The sequence below is a fragment of the Homalodisca vitripennis genome, chromosome X (assembly GCF_021130785.1).
Source record: "Homalodisca vitripennis isolate AUS2020 chromosome X, UT_GWSS_2.1, whole genome shotgun sequence".
Lineage (NCBI taxonomy): Eukaryota > Metazoa > Arthropoda > Insecta > Hemiptera > Cicadellidae > Homalodisca > Homalodisca vitripennis.
In genome coordinates, this window is record NC_060215.1 from 8779454 (window position 1) to 8802754 (window position 23301).

Below are 23301 nucleotides of genomic sequence, written 5' to 3' on the forward strand. Positions count from 1 at the left end.
GGATAGTTAGAGCATTGTTATACCAGTTCGTTTTATAGCTCTTTTGTATTTTATTGTTGAATTGTACTAGTTACTGTATTTGTTGATTATTGCCCTACTATATTTCGTAAATAGTTATTGCACCTTGCCGATATTGCAGTTATTTTCAATGTGTTTTTCTATGTAGATATTATTGTTATTTATTACTTAATATATTTATTTTGTATATAAACTGTATATTTTAGATATTAATGGCATGTACTGGTTGCATGTTGTTGGTTGTTGTATTAATTTGTTTTATGGTATATGAATCTATACAGACTGCTCGTGTATGAACTAGTCATAATGAATCAAATGTATTGCATGTCTGTCAGTTGTTTATTTATGTCTAGTAGCTTATTGTGTTTAGCATATTGTATTTGGCATATTGTATTGTTTGCATGTAGCCTACATAATTTTCTTGGCTTCTCTCCTGTTGCATGAGTATGATTCACTTAAGATGAAGTTTTGTTTTGTTTTGATTGTATATATTGCCATCTTGTGGAACATGATCTATTATTATATTACTTGTAAAAATGGTGACAACCGTGTATAAATAAATAAATAAAATATTCAGACAACAATTTCCTAAACTTCGCGGTCATCTTCTTTATTTGTTGCGTATTCACATAAGTAAGATTTGTTTTTTTTTTTTTTTTTTTGTGGTTTAGCTTCTTTATTCGGGTTATGTTTGTCTAAGATATCATTGTACCACTTCAGTCCAATTGGGCCCGTAGTGTTTTTCTAAGCGTTTCTAGATATCTTCTTTCAGTTTTTTAGAGTTTAACTTGAACTCTACCTGGTACCAGTTTATTAGGATTTATTAAAAACAAATTCTTACTAGGTATGTTAACCTTGAGAGCTAAGGATGTTTCATGAGAGTATATTACTTCGCCTTAAACATTAATGCATTTCTTAAACCTTTTCTCAGTAAAAATTAATTTTTTATTCTAAATATTTTGAAGTGAAAGTCCTTGTTATCCTTAACAAATTCTGTTGACTTTGTCCTTCATTCGCAATCATTTCAATCTCGTTAAAAATGCTCACAATACCATGGTCTACAAAACAATCATGTATTCTTTGAGAGTAACAATAGTGTCTTTGATTTGTATCTCTCATTCAATGCAATAGAATACCCTGTCACTAGGTATAAACGCAAAGCCAGTGATAGGAAACACGATTTCCATTCTTGTGTCCCGTGTTGACTGCGACTCGACCTATTCAAGCACATAGTCTAAATAATGGTGTTTTTGTTTTAGCCGCCGCATCCGTCGCCGACAGAATGAACAACATGTACACCATTAAAATTCTCATTGTTAAACTTAGTCTGAAGTTCTTTGAAAATTACTCATGCCATTTTCTGTCTATGTGTAAATAGGAACATTTTCTTTGTCTAAGGCTTTTTTACCACATGGCACTTTATAAATTACTCTTAAGTTGTAGCAGTAGATGTTGCCTGGAGTAATAATAACTTTAATCAGGTAGTTTAGGTAAAGGGAGATTTTTCAGCATGTCAAAAAAATTATATACAAGCCTAGCTCGTTCACTCTCTATAACGAAAAAAAGCAATTTCTGAGTTGTGCTTTATGTTGGTTTAGCTGTCATTCTTTTCTCTTTAATTCTTCCTTCATTTAATTCGAGACACTTCGAACTAACATTTGTAGAAGGAGCATAAAAGGTCGAATTTAATTTTGTCACAAATCTACTTCTAAAAAGTCCTTGTTTAAACCTAAAACTAATTTTTTACTGAGTTTTAATACATACACAACATTTTAACTGTCGTCAAATTGAAATCAAGGTTAAATCTGGCGTGTATTTTCTTAGAGTAATGGAATTCCAACCCCTTGAAATTCTTTATAAGTTCAACTACTCATTCGATTTTGGACCTGTATTTTCCCCTTTCACAGTATCCTCCGCTAGTTTCTTGAGGTATATCACACTCTTTCTTCTTAAAGCGAGTAAATGCCCCTTCTACCAGTAGCTTGGTAATTCCAAGAATCCCTATGAATGCTGCTCTACAAACTTCAATCCGCATTCCGCCTTTGTTTCTAATGAAATACTTGTACTCAAGTACTTGTCCTCCGGATTTAGGCCGTAACGGATCGGTGGTGCAGCAGAGCAATACTTATAAGTATAAAAGCATCCTTGCTCATCTTTGTTTTGACACTAAAAAATGCTGACTGGAATTGAATGGTCCGTCATGGTCAGTATTTGTAATTTTGGATCGCTCTGTAATTAGATTTTGATAAACACGTTTTTAGATGACTCTCCATAGGCGATTTATAAGGAAAGCTATTTGTTTTATGTCAACACACTAAACCGTTCTCCTGCTATACATACTGCACAGATGACCTGCCTCACCCGGTTTATAATTAAAGTATTATTTGTCAATATAAAACTAATTTAAAGCAAGTTACTTTTACCATTGCAGGAACATTTCGCACTGTGTACAACATACAGTAAACTTATACCCGAAGAATTTAAACCTGACTATCGGATCAAAAGTACAGATTCCCAAGTTTGAATTTTAACAACAAACTAAACAGTAGAGCTACAAACACACAAGTTACATTAAATTTAGCTTGTTTATTTTTACGTATTGACATATAATGTAATTACATGCCCAAGATAAAACCTCAAGAACTCCAAAACAAGACCAATGCAACATTTTTGAGCCGAATAAAAGTCAAGAATAAAAATTGTAATGATTATATAATAACATTTTTTTATACAATTCAAAAATTTCATCTTCAAAAACAGGACAATTGCATCTATATGGTATACAAATTTGGTCTTGGATCACAAAGTTTCAGATTAGTTGGAAAACGTACAAAACCTGTTCCTTTATCCGTTATTCCTGACATAATAATTGGAAGTTACTGTTTGTAAATTGGGTTTATATGCATAAACGCAGAAACGAAGATTCTAAAAATAAATCCTAGTTAGTTTGTGGTTAACGTTCAAACTTGGATGAGTACCGTGTTTGATCACAGAGTAGGATATTGATTTAGACTAGATTTGTTAACGTCATGTTCCCAAAAGCCCACTAAGAATTTCATGCATTTTTATTATCCTCGCCAGATTCAACGATACGGTTTCAATTTCACTACCTCTTCCTTTATGAATTTTATTTCGTATTTATGGTCTCTCTAGCCTAGCAGTAGTGTTTACTATCTAGGGAGAGCCAGAGTCAGTGTCTTGGCTTTTTGACATTAAGCAGTATTTTACTCCGTTATGTTTAAGTTGATTCTTCGCTCAACATCATTTATAGGCAATGAAAAGTTTAATTGAATTACGCAGCATATGTAATTGGTTAATTAATACTCAACCAGATTTTCAAATATACAAAGATTTTTCAGAAAAATAAAAATAAATATAGTTACAAGTTTATCATTACTAATTTAGGTATCAATGTCTCCCTGGTGTCGGCTTGTATATCCGATCCGTGGTTCGAATCGAATGTCGGATTAGAAAATGTATGAAGGGCACCGACGAGATGATATTCCATTACATCCAATCCATCTACCACTCGAATTCTAACAAATATTTCTTAAAACTAATAAAATACAATACAATCAGTGTAGATATTCAAACACCGTACTACAAACAATATTTAGACCATAATAAAATTATCACTATTAATTATTAATTTTATTGTACGACAGAAGTGTAACCAAAAGAGAACTACGAAGCTGCATGGTATTGCTTCCAAGCCAATACAATTAGGTTCGGACGGTTGTAGTTCAGATTATTTGTTTATCATTACGAATGATATTGTTTTTCTTTACACAAGTGTAAATATGAACTAGGCCTAGTTTGGTCGTCATCAATATGAATTTTTTGTAAGTCTTATGAATATATCTAATTATAAATGTAAATTAATCATTTGGTTAACCTATGAATCCAATCTTAAATCTAAGATTATTCACATGATTATGAAGATTAGGTTATCATTGTTTTTATACTTCATATTTTATTCAAAAGCAATGAATTTAATCCTAATATAATATATCCTTTAACCCTCAGACTTCCAGTCATTTTTTCCTCAGGTGCCTAGCCAATTTTAGTGTTTTGTACCTGTATGTTAAACATTTTGTAAAATATACATTTTTGCTATAAACCTATATGGTAATACATTTTTTTTAGTAGAATAGGCCTATGTAGATAATTATGGTATGAAAACATTAAACATGAACCATTAAAAAATATAACTACATACAAGTTTTTATTTTTTAGTTTTTGTAAGTGGTAGGACAGCACCTGGAAAAGTGTGATAATATAATAAATATTAAAATCTGAGATAGCCTAGCCAATCTATTCTTCATTTTATCTTCAGAATATGGCTACAGTACGGTAAGCGTCCAACACTGAAATGATTGATAATATCATGAGTAAAGAATCCTTCATATAACTACCTAAACCCAATTACATTATAGGCATTTAGTATAAAAAGTAATAATTTTGTGGTGAATAAAAAACAATCTAGTCTATGTGTATATAAATATAGAAGCGAAACAGTAAAACATTTACTTATTCCAATAGTGCAGTGTAACCAGATAACCGGATAAAGGTTGAGTGTGGCTGCTGCTTGGAGGGGTGACTGGTTAGCGATCCTGTCCTTGCAAGCAGCCCGCCTACCCAGCCGTTTGTGGTGGTTCAGAAGTCACCATTAAGCCGTTGGTCCCCAGGTTAAGTGTTAGAGAGGGCTTCTTTCACTTGGTAAAATAATACATCTTTACTTTACTTTTTACTAGTTTGAAGGATAAACATTTCTGACACAAAAAACATCTAAAGAACCAATTGTACATGCTGCCTTAACAGATGACAGTATTAGTCAGAAACAGTAATTCATTGGTAACCTATTACCGGATACTGTTATTTCAGTAACAGCTGGACTGTGTGATTTGGTGCTCTCATAACTATTTTCTAGTTTTAGGTTACTTGGTAACCAGTAACAGCTGAGGCCATTTCGTGCAAGCAATGAGGCTAGGAATGGAAATATTACACTATGGAATGTTATGCAATATAAGTAGGTTTAGGTTAGGTTATTGTAAATATTTTACTAGTAGTACCAAAGTTAAACATAACCTCTACAAGCCTTCACATGATGTGAGCTTAAATTTAGGTACTATCTCAAGTAGTACCCAAATCTTTCTAATTTCACCAAAATTGCGGGGTGGTACTGAACTGAAGCCTGCACTGATGGCCTAGGGCATTTCTTATGAGTATTTTCCCAACCTCAAATCACGTCCTAGATCGTACAACGTGATTTGATGTCGGAGAAGTTGGACAATCTTGGACTTGATCTGGGTGGGGAAAATACCAATCAGAAATGCCTCTGACCATCATTGCGGGCTTCGGTAGCACCTTTGGCCTCACTCCGCACTTCTGGCGAAATATAGTACCCAAATTCAAACTCAGATCACGTGATTGCTTGTAAAGGTTATCTTTAACTTTTTATATTTGGACCTATATATGCATAATGGAACCAACCAACAATTTTTGGGAAATTGAGATATCACCGCCATCTTGAAGAGCTTGAAAGAATTTATACCCTGATTTTTTTACTTTAACTGGCTTTGAAACTACAAATGCAAAAAAAAATCATGAAAAAACATCAAATGCTGTATGTCGGATTCAATATTATGAATAAGGGAACCAAGTGGCTTGGTTCTTTGTTTCAAAATTCAGAGACTGGTTTTGTAATATGCATAACAGAACCAACCAACTTGATTCTCTTTGTTGTGTAGTCTTCATCTTGATCAGCTGTTTTGCATACAGGAACCAAGTTTGAAGTTAGATAAACCTGCTTGCAATACAATAATAATAGAGTAACATAAATGATTGTTTTATGTCTGTATTGTGTCTAAGTGTTACAAAATGGATATAAAGAGAAGAACTTTGTTAATTATGGAAATGGCAAAAGTTCAAACCCCTGATTCTTCTGAACCAGATCATGAGCCTACGTTATTGGAAACTGATCAGGTAAGCACATAATTTTTAGGTTAAATAATAGGTTTTTGAGCCTTGACTAATAATTACTTATATTTATAATGAAATATTGTAATAATAATAAATATACATTAAAATAAGATGAAATTAATATTTTCCAGTAAAATAAATAATTAATTGCCTTTGTTTCAGGAGTCGACAAATATACAACAAGAGCATAGCTATGTCTGCAATGATAGTCCTATATCACATAAACCTACACAGAATGAAGGAGAAAACGGTGTAGATCTCAATGAAATGTTGGAAAATAACATGCCTGATTTGGTAAGTTTAGATTTGGTATAAACTTATCTGAAGGACAGATACAAATTTATTTCGAACATAACCTAGCCTATAACAATAGCTAACAAACTGGCAAAAGTTTAGGGTAGTGGTGTTAATGGCAGAAAGATTTTTTCTACACATTACTTGCAGTATTACGTACCAAAAACTGGCCTAGCCTTTATTTATGAACTTTTGGTATATATGCAGCAGTTGGTACTTGTGGAAAAATCAATATTTTTTACTAATTTCCATGTAAAATTACTTGCTGAACATGAATATGACGGTCTTTTTTGTCGGAAAAGTCGTTAAATGTTCCAAGGCAGCAGATTACAATCATTGAAATCTGTACTTTAAGTAGCATTTAAGTGAATTTAACAGCGTTTCCGACAAAAAAGACCATTATAATCGTGTTCAGCAAGTAATTTTACATGGAAAAATGTTTAAAAATATATATTTTTCCACAAGTACCAACTGCTGCATAGTTACCAAACTTTTTGTTTGGTATTGGATTTTTTAGTTCAATACTAGGCCTAAATTAAATACTAAATAAAAGGTTTCAAAATATCGCCTATTTGCTAATTTTTTCGATTGTCAGCGTGCAAAGCTGTTAGGTTATATTATTATAATTAGGATTGGTAAGCTACTATTCATGTTCATGACTATCTTATTTAGAAATTATGCCAAAAATGACAAAATACTTCTTTTAATCTGAACTACTTCAATTTACAACTTTATGTTCTGTTCTAGGATACAAGCTACCTGGATATTTCAAAAATGGAAATTGTGTACGACTTTCCAAATATTTCATTTGATACCAGCAAATCACAAGAACCTAGTCTAACAGATTCAATATTAGATGATGGTGATAGTGTTCAATTATCTGGTGCTATTGAAATTACAGATAATATTGGAAGAATGATGGTAGAAAATGGAACTAACCATGCACCAGATGATCTTAACTCTTTTCATATTGTTCCTCATCTGGAAATGGAAGAGCATGAGGTAAGAAAAAGGAATACAAATTTTAACATACATAAATTCTTTTCAGGTCCGTAAAAAATCTTCCAGTTATCTGGTAGAGATCTCTTAATGTCTTAAAATTATTGATCGTTTGTAACATATCTTTGCTCCGGCTCTTAGGCTATGGTACTGTCAATGTTGTATTTTATGAATAGATCATAACCAGAAAATCAGTCGGCTGTACTACTAACTCAACTAAAGATTTTTATTTTAAAGATGTTATGTCTAAAATAAATGGTTGAAAATGAATATTTATTAAAGTATACTTTATACCCAAGTAATATTTTTACTCAAGTTTTACTGAAATGTGTTTAAAGAAAACTCATTCATTCTCCCAGCATGTGATTGAGCATCCAAGTAATTAAATCCATGATCTCTTAAACTTAAGTCCAAGACACTAACCATTAGACTAGCAAACTGCCTATTATGACCCTGAAGCTAATAATCTGTTTTTTTTTTTCAGAGTATGCAAGATGATGACCCACTAATTACTGGAAATCAAAATAATTTAATTAATGTTGGTGAACTAAATACTGAAGAACCGAACATTGAGGATCAAGTAGTCGAAGTAATTGCTGAACCCCAGATTGATAACAACAGAGCAGAAGTAGTAGACGAAACGCCTAGCATAACAGATGATAGCTCTTCTAGTGGTTCTGATTTTGAAGAAATTGACAGTTCAGGAAGACCAAAGAAAGGTAGGAAGAGAAAGTATGCACATCAATCTAGAGATATCAGAAAAAAAAGGAAAAATAGTAATAAAAAATACATTTCTCAAACAGGAAAAGTTGTGTACCCTAAAAACTTCAGGGATTTTCATTGTGCTTGCAAGTGTAATGAGAAAGTGTCACTTGAAGTAAGAAAAAGCACTTTTAAGAAATTTTATGATTTGGGGGACTATAATGCCCAAAACATGTTTATTTGTGCATCAGTACAGGAAGAAAAAACAAAAAGACCAACAGTACAACTATCTAAGAGACAGTTTACAAGGAAATATACAATTAACAATACTGTTATTTGCAGGAATATGTACGTACAAACCTTAAGAGTGTCCACAAAAAGAATTAATACAGCTCTTAAAAAGCTTAAAAACGATAATGTGAAAGATGAAAGGGGGAAATGTGGTGGCAGTAACAAGATTGAAGACAAACGGATTGAAGAAGTCCGAAACCACATTAAAAGAATTCCAGCATACAAGTCCCACTACTGTAGAACGACAACAGAATCATGCTGGTTACCCCCTGATATGACATTGCCACGTATGTACAGTTTGTACAAGGCTGAAGTAGAGCATCCTGTGTCCCAATCAAAATATAATCAAATATTTTATGCAGATTTTAACCTAAAACGGAAACCACTTCAGAAAGACACCTGCAGTACCTGTGACACACTACATGCCCTGGAAAATTCAACTACCAGTGATATAGAGAGAGATGAAATTAAAATAAAACATGAGGCTCATCTGAAATTAGTCGAAGAAGTAAGAGCTCAGTTCAAGGACGACTTACTAACGGCAAAAACTGTTGAATCAAAACAAACGCTGTCTTTTGATCTTCAAAAAACCCTACCATTACCTCGTCTGCCGACAAATGTCATTTACTATAAACGACAAATCATGCTTTATAATCTGGGTATTCATTCGGGGAAAACTGGTAAAGGTCATTTTAATGTTTGGCTGGAGAATACTGCTGGCCGAGGTACTCAAGAGGTTGGCTCTTGTTTGAAGAGGCATATTTTGGAAAATTGTCCTGGGATTAAGGAATTGACCTTGTGGTCCGATTCATGTGGGGGGCAGAACAGGAGCATAAAAATAGTTCTCCTCCTCAAACATGTCCTTAGCTTACACCCGACCTTGGAAAACATTGTCTTAAGGTACATGATTCCAGGGCATTCTTACCTTCCCAATGACGCAGAGTTTGGGGATGTCGAGTGCCACTTGAAGACACAACAGAGAATGTACACAGATTCAGATTACATAAGTGTGATGGAGAATTGTAGGAGAAAGAACAAGTTTATTGTAACAAGAATGGAAAAAGAGGACTTCTTTAGCACATCAGATTTAGAAAAGAAAATAACAAACAGGAAAGAAGATGTAGATGGAATAAAAGTTGGATGGCTTAAGTTCAGAGAAATTGAAATCTTTAAAGATAAACCTTTCTCAATATTTGTAAGGACAAGTCTAGGTGGACTGCAACAAGAAATTGATATAAAGAAAAAGAAGAAGGTAGGAGCTAATACGTGCTACTTGCGATTAGCAGAAAATTTACCACTCCTATGGCCCAATGGAAAAGGGATTTCATTGCCTAAGTTAAAAGATCTCAAGTCAATCATGAGTTTAATCCCATCAGATGCGAAGGAATTTTACAAACAATTTTCCTCTGACACCAACGTACAAGATGATATTGATGGTTTCAATGCGAATCTGGATTTTGAACTAGAGGCTGAGGAAAATATCAATTAAGTGAATATAGCATTATGTTCTAGTTTTTTTAATTTGTTCTACTATAAAAATAAATACTAGTGATGACGTATGAGAGATGAAAAGATCCAACTTTCATCAACGATGTAACTGATTGTTATAACGTTTTCCACACACTAAAAAATAATACAAATAGATATTATGTAATTTTATTAGTAATAGATTTTTTAATAAAGTTATTTTTAAAATGAGGTGTATTTTTAAACCTTTAATTATTTAGATTAAACAAGATTGCAGGATAATAACAGACATTTGTATCAATTGGTTCCCTTGTGTTATAAAGCTCAAATCATATTATTTGAATTTAAGCATAAGGGAACCAACCAACAATTTCCTTAATATATCAACCAATATTATATTTCTTGCTGTGGTATTTTATTTAACAACTTAATAAAGCCTTTAATATGTTTATTAAACACATCTGGAATATATTTCTTTGTTACTGGGAATGGGGACCCACGCTAAACTTTTAACCTCTTTTTCTCAGTTAGACATCATTGTGGGTTGGTTCCATTATGCATACATACGTCCATTTATAATATGTACATATATACAGTATAACCTAATAACAAATAAATAGTAGATAAGGACTTCGTAGTACCCAATAACTGTGTTGTATAGTGACAATTTTAACTAAACCATTTATAATTTTATCAGTCTGTGTTACATTTTTTTAATTCTGAGGGAAAGAGACAAATTGTCTCAGCACTTAGTCCTGAAAGGACTTTTGCTTATATCCCCCCTTACTTATATTTGTGTCCTCAGAATCAAAGACTTTTACAGAAGCCGATCAGATTTGAGGGCTCCTGTTTTGTATGTTACATTGTAGTGAGTTACTTACATTTTTGTATACTAACATGTTACCACGATAACTCATTACTGAAAAGTAATATCTCATCACTTATATTGAAATGGTAGGTATATAAATAGTGATGTGACTTATATACTGTATGAACTTATCAAAGCGGGTGTGTGTCAGATTGACATTATAATGTCGATTGCCACTTGAGAACTGATTCAGATCGAAATTATAATGTAGATTGCCAATTCTAGGGTTAATAGTGCTTAAGTTATTAGAGTTTTTTAAAATATATGTTGAAAATACAGTAAATAATAAGTGCATACAAATTCATTAGAAGATGAAAATGCTAAAGAATGATAAAATATAATTAAAGCTATTTACCACTGAATGACATAAATATATAAACGGTTCTGTATAAATTAAAAATAATTGGCATTGTTTGTTTTGGACTTCTTCATCGTTGACTTTTTCCTATCTCTTCAGATGAATATGGCTCCAGATTTCAGGAGTAAAGTCTGTAACAGCACTGGATTCCAGATGCTGTATTAAGAGGAAGGTTAACTGTAGCTAAACTCAATATTCATATTAAATCAACCCTTCCCACTATAGCTGTTTTTTGAAAATGTACAGTTCCAATGAAAAGTGAGGCCTGCTCTGTGATCTCATGTACAGTCAGCAGAATTGAAAGGACTGTGGTTTATGTAAAGTACACAGTTATGATATGGCATAATTTTGTCTTATTTCTGTTAATTTTCGTATTCACTGAGTTTCTCTCTTTAAAAAATTTTCCCAAGATTTTCCTGTGCGAACGGACACATTGTGCACTGCACCTCTGGGCCAGCACTGCTGACCATCCGAGCTGAGAGGACATGTCCTCCTGAGCACAAAGGGTTAAATAAAAGGTAAAATTATGAATAATATACATAGAGTTATCAGTTCCCTATGTTGTTTTGTTTTTAAAATTGAAAAAATAAATGTAAAAATGTATAACAATATAAACATGTATTTTTAGCATCAAAGGACAGTATTTTAATTTTAAGATAAATTTAGAATATACAGAATAGAACAAATTTATTTTTGTAAAAGAAAATATATGACATTTTTTATTTATTGTAGAATATGATTTTTGACGTTATTTATAAAAAATATACATTCATTATTGTATTATTAGATTAGATCAGATTAGATTGAACATTCTAAAATTTGATTGACATACATGTGAATGTTATTTTGTAAAGATTGAGCAAAGTTTAAAACTGTATTTAGTTAAATTTTGAAGTGTTGGTGTACATATTTATAGGGGTTTACTTTGTTTTGATAAATTAAATTGCATTTGGAAATATAGTGTTGTTAGGTTGGAAATTTCTGCTCTTGCCACGTGGAATGAGACAGAACAATATTACTAAGAGCTCCTGAATTCTACATTTGAAGCCTTAGCACTCAGTAATTACAGCATTATTAAAAAGAATTGTGCTTTCTTACTTAAGTTTGTGATTAGATTTGCAAAATGTTAAAAACATATTCTGAAGTAATACGTTAATTATAGCCTGAAGTTACCAAACTTAAAAGTTTGTACGCAGTTAAAAAAAAAAGATGAACTTGTGTGAACAGTTTTGCCTAGATCCGGTTGGTTGTTCTGTATGAGTCTTTATGAAGAAACAGCGAGTACATCTGTTTTTGTTCGGGGAATTCCTGAAATATTATGAAACATTTATATAAGGTTGACCTATATGTTTTGTTTAGTTAGAGTTTTTAGAGGCCAAAAGCTTAAAATTTACCTCATTTAACTTACAATTTGTTTTTGTTATGTTTATACCGCGTTTGTAGGTTTTTTGCACTTTGAAATGAATGTTGGATCCTTTTTCATTTTCCTATGACTGGTGATTGATCTATGCATAGTTTCGTAGCCTTAACTTTTTAGTTATTAAGAAAATTAAATTTATGGGGAATGTTTCATAACATTAAGTTTCTATTTATTTGTAATTTCAGATCATAAAGTTTCAAAACGTCCAGGTTTTAACTCATAGTATTATAATAAGTAGTATGAATATTTAGTTATAGTGTTGTGTTCATAATGTAAAATTTCAACGTGTAAAGTCTTCATCATGTACAGTCTTTGTAAAAACTTACTAAGGGTTTGTCATGCTGCTAATTGTCATACTTATTGCAGCTTTCAGTTGGTCGCAGTCGAGCCGGATGAAAGTTCTAAACTGAGCATGTTTCCTATTTAGGTTATAATAAAGCTAGTGCTGTACTGTTACTGGTCTATAAATAAATCACACTTATAATAAATTCAACCTAATAATAAATACCCAAAAGGATAAAACAACGGTTTTAAATATTGTAGTTGTTATTTTAAACTTTTAACATTGTATGCTGCATCAGAGCACTGAAAACTATCCTGAAAACTGAACGACTACGCTAAATATTTCTGGAGTTGGTGCATTATCAAGACTGTAGAGTAGAAGGGCTTCGCCGCGCCTTTGGTATTGGTCCCCTCCTCAAACCCCTACTTGTGACGTCCCTAGTAGGACAATGTCCGCTGAGCTGCCATTGGGATTCATATTTTATTGCTCTTGCTTATACTGCCTGTTTGATGTTACAATGTGAATGTTAGTTAATTCTATAATGTTTACTTGTGACTTAAATTGATTTAGTTGCAATTCCTATTGCAATTGTATTTGTATGTAAGCAATACGGATCTAAGAGATCAAATTGTTTTAGATGTTATAAAAAATATAAATTTGACAAGTTAATTACAGGCAGTGCAAAAGCAACTACATGAAACAACATTTAAATTTAAAATTGATGGTAACAAACTAAACAGATCTTTGATGAACAACGTTTTGAAAAGCATAAGTTAAAAAATATTTCTAAACATTTGTTACGATTTGTTTTAGACAATGAGAGTACCTTAGATTACACTATACTTTGTAGTCTAGTGTATCTGATGTGGAAACGAGTTCATTTTGAGCTTCTTCATTGCCGAATCTTTTTCAATCTCTCCAGATGGACATGACTCCAGACTCTAGGAGGTAAGTCTGTGACAGCATGAGATTGCAGGCGCTGCACTAAGAGGAAGGTGAATTGGAGCTAATCCTAATAATAGATTTCTTATAACTGTGTGATTAGAAAATTATTGTTTTGTAGGTAGATATGAATAAAACATGACAGACAAAGAAAAGAGAGTGAATAAAGTACCAGGAATGATTCCAGGTATGTATTTATATGGTTAATTATTAATTAAGTAAATCAAAAATTAAACTCTTTTTGAGATGCTAATGTATTGAATTAAAATTTTTAACTTGTTTCTAGTTTTGAATTTCAAGAATGCTTGATTCTTTGCAGGATAATAAGTCACAAAGTAGGATTCATATAACAGTGTCAGATCCCAGATGTTGCAATAAGAGGAAGGTGAATTGGAGCTTAACTCAACATTAACATGCAATCAATCTTTTCCACCATAGCTACTTCATGTTAATTGATAAATTAATTAACTAATTAAACTCAGCATTTTATGCAAAACGAAACATTTGTGATCTGACTTATATAAGAACAGCAAAGACTGTTTATTTGGGTTATTTTGATTCTATAATGAACATGGTATGGTGTGCCGGGGTGTGTCAACGCTTATAGAACAAGACTTTGATACTCAGAAAAAAACAATTTAAATACTAAACAATTAAGAATTTAACCAGTCATGTAAAAACCATTTTGAGAGTCTCCAGGTATGACAGTGAGGGCTATCTATATTATAAATAATGGAAACCCTCAGACAAACTTACATGAGAGTGCAAACTAAACCTTTTATTTCCCAACATAATTATTATATATGAAATATTAAAGCTCTCCCACTTCCAACTCACAGAACTAACCATTTTAAGAAATCCTTTTCATGTACAGTTGGAGGAATTTAGCTGTGCTCGTAGGGTCCTATACTACCCTATCAACAAATAAACGCTATCTGTGTGGCGGGTTGCGTTTACGTGCTAGCCGCTGAGATGAAGGCGCAACGACTTTAAACTCAAGATTTCGATTTGCAGATTAGTATCGACAAATATATTATTTCTAAAAACACGTTAAACAACACTATAACAACTGAAAAACAAGGATAAGTCCTATTGTTGCTGTTATTTGGTATTCTTTTATTATTTAATTCCTCAAAAAATCAGCACTGTCACAAAACAGACTGATTGTAGTGAGTGTGATGAGTTATTTGGCTCAATACGATTCCTGAAAGGAGGGTTTTACCCATGAGTCACAGGAAATGTTTTCGGGACGCAGCACATAATGCTACCCCGCCAACCCTACCGCCTATCACCACACACTCAAGGTCACGCACACACCTAAAGTCCTCGAACTGTAATAGCCAGTATTTTTCAATAAGTTACCGTTCAGGAAATTCGTACATCAAATTCTTTAATAAAAAAATCCATAAAAAGTATTTGCTTGAACATGAAATAGACACATATTATGATTTTAAACCCATTTCACCAGAAAATTAGGAAACTGTAATTTAACTGTCATGTACCATATTTTTATTATTCTTAATACTTAGGATTATTATATACTGACGGTTATTATACTATTGTATTATGTTCTCCAGAGCTAAATACAAGATTTTTTAAAATACTTTCAAATTTCAAAATTTCAGATTTAAAACTGTATCATTGGTTGAGCAGATTTTGGGCCGATTATTTTCAAGCAGTTTAGCTACTTTGATGAAAAAATCATTAAAGTGATCAGAAATGGTGAGAATTTTGTCTACTGATTTATTACCTATGAGAGTCATTTAATACATCCTTAGAAGAAGATAGAAAAACACATAATTTTGGGTTCCAAGTTTTTCTGTTTACCAACTGAATTTCTTTTAAGTTCTGTATGCTTTTCTGAACATTTTTCAAATTTTTTAAGCCATTAAAAAGTAAGATTTTGGAAGGTTCTCAATTTTGGCATCCTGTTCTGGCGTTTGTTTTGGTTTGGTGTAAATCATTCACCGATCCATTTTTTCAAGTTTGGAATTAAAAAAATAACTTGGAGCCAAATCCGGTGAGTACAGTAGATGCCGTAATATTTCTCAATTCCACAATTTTAGCCATGGAATTTGTGCAACTGTGCACGCATGCATTATCTTGAAGGAAGGGGATTTTTTCTTGTTTAAAAGAGGTTGGCTTTTCTCAATTTATTCACTCAACTGGTAGAATAACAACTCATAATATTCTCCAATTATTGTTTTTCCTTTTTCCGAGTAACAATGTAAACTATTCTATATGTAATGAGGTAAGAGATAAGTTTTAAAGCGCATTGTTTGGCTATTATTTTATGTCAGTTTGTTCATAAAGAAACAGCTCATTGTTAAGCTATTTGAGACATAACAAATATAGTGCAAAGTTAAAATTAATGTCAAAATACGATAATGTCAGCCATGCTTTCACGACACAGAATAAAATTTTAAAAGCAAAATTTACCCTAGTAATGATTAAAAATACATTTTTTGTGATATCTCAGCTGATAACTATAAAAATGTTTAATGCTCAAATCATTAAAGTGATCAGAAATGGTGAAAATTTTGTCAACTGATTTACTACCTATGAGAGTCTTTGATAAAATAGTCTGTGTAAATTAAAAAAAAATATGAGTAATGAAAAAATGTATTATTTGGTGTTTATAACCCTTTTGCAATCCTCGCATTTCGATTCAAAGTTGAATTAACATTGTTGACTATTGACTCCTTGTTTTAGGAGAAATTTGAGGAATTGTAACTTATTAGTGGATTAATGCTTTAGAAAATAAAATTACTTTCTGTTGAGCTCCTTTAGTTTATTGTTTATTGTTCACAGACATGTCAACTGGTTTATCTTTGAGTATTATCACTCTCCTAGCTGTGACATGCTTCTATAAATGTGTTGGAGGCGGTTTTGTGTTTGACGACATGGAGGCAGTGGTTAACAATGATGATATCAAGTTGTCCACTTCAATATCTACCATATTAGATAATGACTTCTGGGGTACACGGATCACCCATAATGCTAGCCACAAGTCTTATCGACCTCTTACCATTCTTTCATATAGGTAAGTGTTAATGTTACAAAATTTGCTATAGTACAGTAATAAAACATTCTGATTAAAAAGTATTCAATTCAGTTGAGAATTTCTTCATTGTACATTTATGGTGTCATAATATTAGGACATTAAAATCAGTTTAATAATATGTAAAACCCACTTAATTCAATAACTCGTGGAATAAAATTCTATAACTATTCTGAGTTGATATAAATGGAATTGTGAGAGCTGCAATTCAGATTTTTGTCACTAAGATTTAAGACATGACAATAAGACAAATTTCATTGTTTTACTGGCCACATATTTTACCAAATACCTTAAAATTCCACAGATGTGTGTACAAAGATGTATAGCATCAAAATATATGGTTTTGATGCACAGACTATATTTTCTTTGATTATATGTTTAATTTTGTTATCAGAAATTTTTATTATGTATACAACTAGAAATAAAAATAATTAGAATAATAACTCTATAATAGATGATTTATAAATTGTTTTACAAAACTTACATTTTGTCAAACATTTGCATGAATTTTTTTCTTCTGTCTCTTGAGAAAATTGCAAGAGTTAAAAGGGTTAAAGGGGTTTTATTCTGACAAAAGAGTTTTCTTCACTGATTTTCCTTTTTCTATTTTCAGCTCATTCGTTAGCGACACATTTCAAATTATACAATATTCTTTTTAAAGTTTTCTACAGTCAGGGAATTGTATTTATTGTAAAAATACACTGATAATGTGTGATATTGCCACAAAATAAAAAAAATGTTTTAATTTTATACAGAACTGGACAATTTTGTTACTGTATATTAATTGGAGTAACTTATAATTAATAATTTTGTAACTCCACTCTAACAACTTCAAAATCAACTTCTGTAGTAAGAGCACAAGTTTGTTTTGTCTCGTATCTTGGCATACAGTATATCCTATATTCTTACTTAATAGTAATTTAATTGTAATCTAATTGCATTGTCCACAGTTTAAAGATTTTTTAATCCAATAAAATATTTTTAATGTATTTTTTACAAATTGTTATGTTATATGACATTTTTTTCACCATGTAAGTTTTTGTTGATTATATGACATTTTTGTCATAGCTATGTTTTTAGTTTCTTGTGAAAAGTTGTTATTAAAAGAAGTTATGATTTTTTTAACTAAAAAACACAGATAGGTAAATGAAGCGAGACAGAGTATTTCTATATACAAAGTTATTTGGCTATTTTTGTGTCTAACTCATTTCTTATATGATTTACATGTTTGTGACTCACTATTTATGTATACAGGCTTAATTTAATCACATTTTCTTTTTTGTTACATATAACCTATTGAACAAAAAATTTGTTGATTGTTTAGTAAGTAAAGTTTTCTTAACTATTGCATCAGTAATTAAATGGTATTTACACACTTCCTAATGAATAATTTCCTCATATAATTACTATATTGGTTTTATGTTTTCCAGATTAAATCTAATGGCAGCAGGAGGAGAACTAAAGGCATCACAGTTCCATCTGGTTAACCTCGTATTGTATATTTTGGTGTGTTGCCTCTCATTGTTTGTGACCAGGGCTTTGAGTGGGGGAGAGTCAAGCCATAGTGTCTCTTTCATTACTGCCGTTCTCTTTACTGTACATCCAGTTCACACTGAAGCTGTAAGTGTTTCAATTTTCTGAGAGTGATCACCCAAAAGAAATTAATTTCAAAAACTTGTATAGATGATATATAAGTTAAGAAAATTAGCTTGAGAGTTATTATGGAGTGATATGTGGTCTTACTGGTTCTTGATGCCATAGGTACAAACCAACTTTTTTTACTTAAGCTCTTGGGGTAAGAGTGTGAGATATAGCCCAGAAGTGCTATTTATTCAGGGCTGATGAATAGTAATAGCTATTTTTTATTGACGGATGTTAGAACATATGGTTTACATAACTAGGCAAACATTAGGTATAATATTATGCTTCACATCGTTTATCTAACAGTAAACAGTATACACTTCACAGAAGGACATTGGCAGATGTGGATTTGGGATAGTAGTTTAGCTTCAGGTAGGATGATAGGTTTAGTTTTTAAAGCATAAAATTATTGATACATTTTAAAACTTTATTTATAAGATGGGTTTTTGTTTAGTTGTATTATCTTATCTCATACATAAAGGGGACTTTAAAACATTCTAATCTTAGGAACATTTACACAAGACTTTTGGAAAGCTCTCACAATTTCGTTCATCAGATCAAACATATTGCAATGTACTGACACTGATGAGTTTTCTCATTTCATTGTACTGAACGTTCTGTTCTTTCTGCCTTAGTACAGATGTATGATTCAAAGTCAAAGTCAAAGATTCTTTATTTACATATACTTAAAGTACAGCAATGGCGTCAATTCTTAATATCTAAATATCTAAAAATAGTCATGTGTTGTAAAATGTTTTAGAAAAGATTATCAAATCGGTTCAACACATAAATTGAAACAAGTTGTCAATAGTTACATACAAAGCAAGTAGCATACAATGTTTTTGCCTGACGTTGTCATGAGGTTAATGAATAAAAAGGTCTATATTTCTAAAAGATAAAAACTGCAAGAATATTAAAAGTTACTTAAATATATAGTTAATATTTAGAGTTTAAAAAATCCAAATTTAGAAAGTTGTAATCAAAATTTGAATGAAATCTGAATTTTGTTAAATATCTTGATTGTCTATGTATTCATTCAGGGTGTAGAAAGGTCTAGTTGTTAGCCAGTTGTTCAATGACGTTTTTAACTTCTTTCCTGAGAGAGTCTTCATGTGTGCTGGTAGTAGGTTGTAGAGCTTCTTGCCCATGTAGGAGGGTTTCTTCTCATACAGTGTGAGGTGATGTGCCGCCAAAGTGTAGTTTGCAGCATGACGAGTGTAGTAGTCATGATGGTCAGCTACACGTGGCAGGTTCTTGCCATCAACATATAGTATGACCTCCTGGATATAAAGAGCAATCACTGTCTTAATTTTAAGCTCCTTGAATGCTTCTCTACAGGAGTCTCTTGGGCTAAGTCCATTTATAACCCTTATGGCTTTTTTCTGGAGTCTTAGAATTCTTGACAAGTTCTGTTGAGCAGTTCCGCCCCAGACAGATATGCCATACCGAAGGTAGGATTCGAAAACAGCAAAGTACGTTGTTCTAGCTGTAGCTGAGTTGCTAATGGCTTTAGTCTGTTTTAGGACATAAAGGCTGGTGTTGAGTTTGCTGCATAGTGTGTCTACATGTTGTGTCCAGGATACATTTTCGTCTATAGTTACTCCAAGAAATTTGGTCTTTTGCTTCATGTCAACGTCTGGCAGGGCTGGCACCTGGTCTCGCTTCCTACCAAAAGCTAGCTGGTTTGTTTTGGACATGTTTACTACCAGGTCGTTAGCATGACAGTATTGGTATGCTGTGTGCAGGGATATGAATGACTTTACAGCTAGCTGGTCGGTTGAGTCTTCTGAGGAGAGCAGGGTGGTGTCGTCAGCATACATTAGTGTATTACACAGTCCATTGAGGTATTGAGGCATGTCATTTGTGAACAGTATGAATATCATGGGGCCAAGGACGGAGCCTTGTGGGACCCCTCTCTTTACTGGAAGATGCTTTGATCTCACACTGTAAATTTTATCACCTTCTGCATGTTTAACTTCCACCAACTGCCTTCGTTCTTCCAGGTAGCTCCTAAACCAGTTTATAGCGGACCCTTTTATTCCAAGGTTGTCAAGTTTTTTTAAAATTAGATTATGCCCAAGGCAGTCAAATGCTTTACTAAAGTCAAGCATGATGCTAGTGACTAGCTGTCCCGACTCCAGGTGGTCTATAATAAACTCCACTAGCTCGATAATTGCAGTGGTGGTTGATCGTCCTTTTAGAAAGCCATGTTGACTTGCAGAAAGTAACTTCTCTTGCTCACAATGATTCAATAGTCTTCTCAGCACAACCTGCTCAATTACTTTAGAAAAAGTAGGAATGAGCGAGATTGGCCTGTAGTTACTTGGATCCATTGGGTTTCCACTTTTAAGCTTAGGGTAGATCTTTGCAAGCTTTAAAGAGAGCGGGAATTGGCCTGTTCTTAGTGACATATTTGTAATATAGACTAGTGGAGGTGAAAGTGAGTTGGAACATTGCTTCACTAGTTTTGATGACATGCCATCGACTCCTGCTGAGGTTTTGGGCTTGAAGTTTTTGAGTATTTCATGTATTTCTTTTATGTCTGTAGGTTTTAGGTGTGTGAGATAGTGATTTATTTGTTTGTGATGGATGGTGTTTGTACTCTTGTTGTGCTGATTATTTATTGCTAGTGTGGTGTCTGCTACGTTAGTGAAAAATTTATTTAAATGTTCTGCAATTTCATTTGGATTGTTTGTTTCCTTGCCGTCAATCTCCATCTTCAATTTTGTTGGCTTCTGTACGCCTTTATTTCTCTGAGAGTTTATGACTTGCCAAGCAGCTTTAGACTTGTTCTCTGCGTTATTAATATATTCAGCAGATGCCTGTTGCCTGAGCATTTTGAGATGGAGGTCATAGTCTTTTTTTGCTTTTGATGCTGCTGCCTTATCTTCGGTAGAGCCTGTGAGTCGATGCTTGTCAAGGCATTTAAGATAAGTTGCTTTGAGGCTGAGTGATTCCTTATCTATGAAAGTTTTGAGCTTTTTGCTTTTTTTATGCCTTGTCCTTTTTACCGGACAGGCATAGTCCATTTCCATTGTTATTGTTGTAAGGAAGCTGTTGTAAGCATTATCAACATTGTCAGCCATGTATACACCATTCCAGTCTTCATTTTCCAGTACAGCTCTTAACGTGTCGATGTTATCTTTATTGAGCTGTCTCCGTGTAAAGCTGGTGTAAGAGGTGATAGTTTTCTTAAATTGTGCTGTGGTTAACTGGGCTGTGTGGTCAGATATGCCTGCTTCTATTATTGATGTTGTGAGATTTTCCAGGTTGAGGTTTGTGCAGACACAGTCAATTGAGGAGACGGTTAATGGAGTGATTCTTGTGGGAGGGAGTTTCATTCTTGTTAGGTTGTGCCTATTCAATCTTTCATTTAAACTGCGGGTATCCCTGTCATGAGGCTTTAGGGTGTCCACATTAATATCTCCCATTATTATTAGAGAGTAGTTCTCTGCCTTAGTATCTTCTAGAACATCGGAAATGATATCTAGGGCTTCGTCAAGTTTTTCACCAGGTGCCCTGTATATGCCTATAACATAGAGATGTTTTTTTCCGTGTGACACTTTTACCATAGCCATTTCACAGGTGAACTCCTTACAGTGGTGTGCAATATTTATGGCTTCAGTGGTTCCATCACAGTCATCTGCTACGTAAATGGCCACCCCACCTTTCCGTCGGAGCTCACGGCTGAAGTAATTTTTCAGGATATATCCAGGAATTCTTGTATTTCTTAGTAATTCATCCTTCAGACCATGTTCAGTAAGTATTACTATATCTGGCTTAGTGGACTCAAGGAAGTGGATAATACGGTTTATCTTGTTTTTTACTTCCTGGCAGTTTTGATGGAGGATTGTTATTACTTTTTTTATTGTTTGCTTTGGTTTGTTCCTAATGCCTGAAATATGTTTGCTTTTTGTTGTTTGTTCCGGAAGTCCTGTGTTCTTATTGCTGTATTTGTAAATATTTTTGTTTTGTATGTCTTCTTGGTTGTTTTCCTCCGGTGACTTCCTAAAAAATAGCTGCTGTGGTGCTGTGCTGGTGACAATGTTTTGTTAGATATTTTTGGAGTGTTATGGCTTATGCTGCGGTTTTATATTGTTGTGTATTGGTAGGTGTTCACATCTTTAACAGGGTGTATTTCTGCTTATGTTTGGATGATTTGAAAGTCTTCATCATCAGATGGAGGGTAGGCTGATGATTGAGTTTTTTCCCCTATATGATTCATTACTTGTTTTTCAGTTGTCCGAGTTGTGGGTTCTTTTGTATGGGTCTTTTCGTAGACTTTATCTATATAACTAGAAGGTGAGGTGTAGGGCAGATAGCCGCCGACAAGTGTGTTGTGTTTAGAGTATTCCATAAGTACCTCACCAATTTGTTTTTCGTCTGTGATTTGTTTCTTTGCAATGGTCAAATTTGTTTGTTTGTTTGTCTCACAGGATATTGTAGGGTTGGTTTTCAGAGTGGGGCATATTTTCTGATCGGGTTTTCTGATTCAAGATTCAAGATCTTTATTGGTCTTTAAACATATTCAACAGTGCAATAGACTTTGTCAAGTTACTAAAATATTCTAAACTTAAACTAAAACTAAACAATTTAGATTCTTCCTACTCAATCCAGCCTACCAGTAAATATATAGATCTATAATTAGTAAATACAATAAACAAATAACCAACATGTGTGTGATATATATATATCACACAAATAATTATTACAATTATTAATTAATACAAATAAATTAACAAAAATAACTAAATAACTATTGACATATTTAACATGAATAAACCTTCAAAACTCATCAATAGCAGAACTGAATAAATAAATACATTGAGAGACAATATTTAAAAAAATTAATGTTGTGGTATCACAATTTAAGAATCCTCCATAAAATCAAATATATTAACTTTAACCAGCACTTTAAAACTGTTTTAAGTTTGACTAAAGATGCAGACCTAGCTTGTAATGGTAACGTATTAAA

General features: G+C 32.8%; 2 protein-coding genes across 7 annotated transcripts in view; both read left to right on the forward strand.

The window, feature by feature from the left end:
- Positions 1-3732: 3732 nt before the first annotated feature.
- Positions 3733-23301, forward strand: part of LOC124368653 (protein O-mannosyl-transferase TMTC4-like) — a 108495-nt gene continuing 88926 nt past the window's right edge. For 2 of the 6 annotated variants that reach the window (XM_046825897.1, XM_046825902.1), the window contains exons 1-5: positions 3755-3860; positions 13496-13630; positions 13746-13811; positions 16415-16667; positions 18116-18305. In XM_046825897.1, coding sequence (XP_046681853.1) covers positions 13763-13811; positions 16415-16667; positions 18116-18305 — 492 coding nt within the window. In that variant the 5' untranslated portion in view covers positions 3755-3860; positions 13496-13630; positions 13746-13762. Of the gene's footprint in view, positions 3861-13495; positions 13631-13745; positions 13812-16414; positions 16668-18115; positions 18306-23301 lie in introns of all 6 variants that reach the window. The other 4 variants (XM_046825899.1, XM_046825898.1, XM_046825900.1 and 1 more) reach the window with 4 other exon arrangements.
- LOC124368652 lies at positions 5464-9981 on the forward strand. The gene is made up of 4 exons (XM_046825896.1): positions 5464-6003; positions 6163-6294; positions 7042-7296; positions 7778-9981. The coding sequence occupies exons 1-4, from the start codon at positions 5899-5901 to the stop codon at positions 9773-9775; spliced, it is 2490 nt and encodes an 829-aa protein (XP_046681852.1). The 5' UTR covers positions 5464-5898; the 3' UTR covers positions 9776-9981.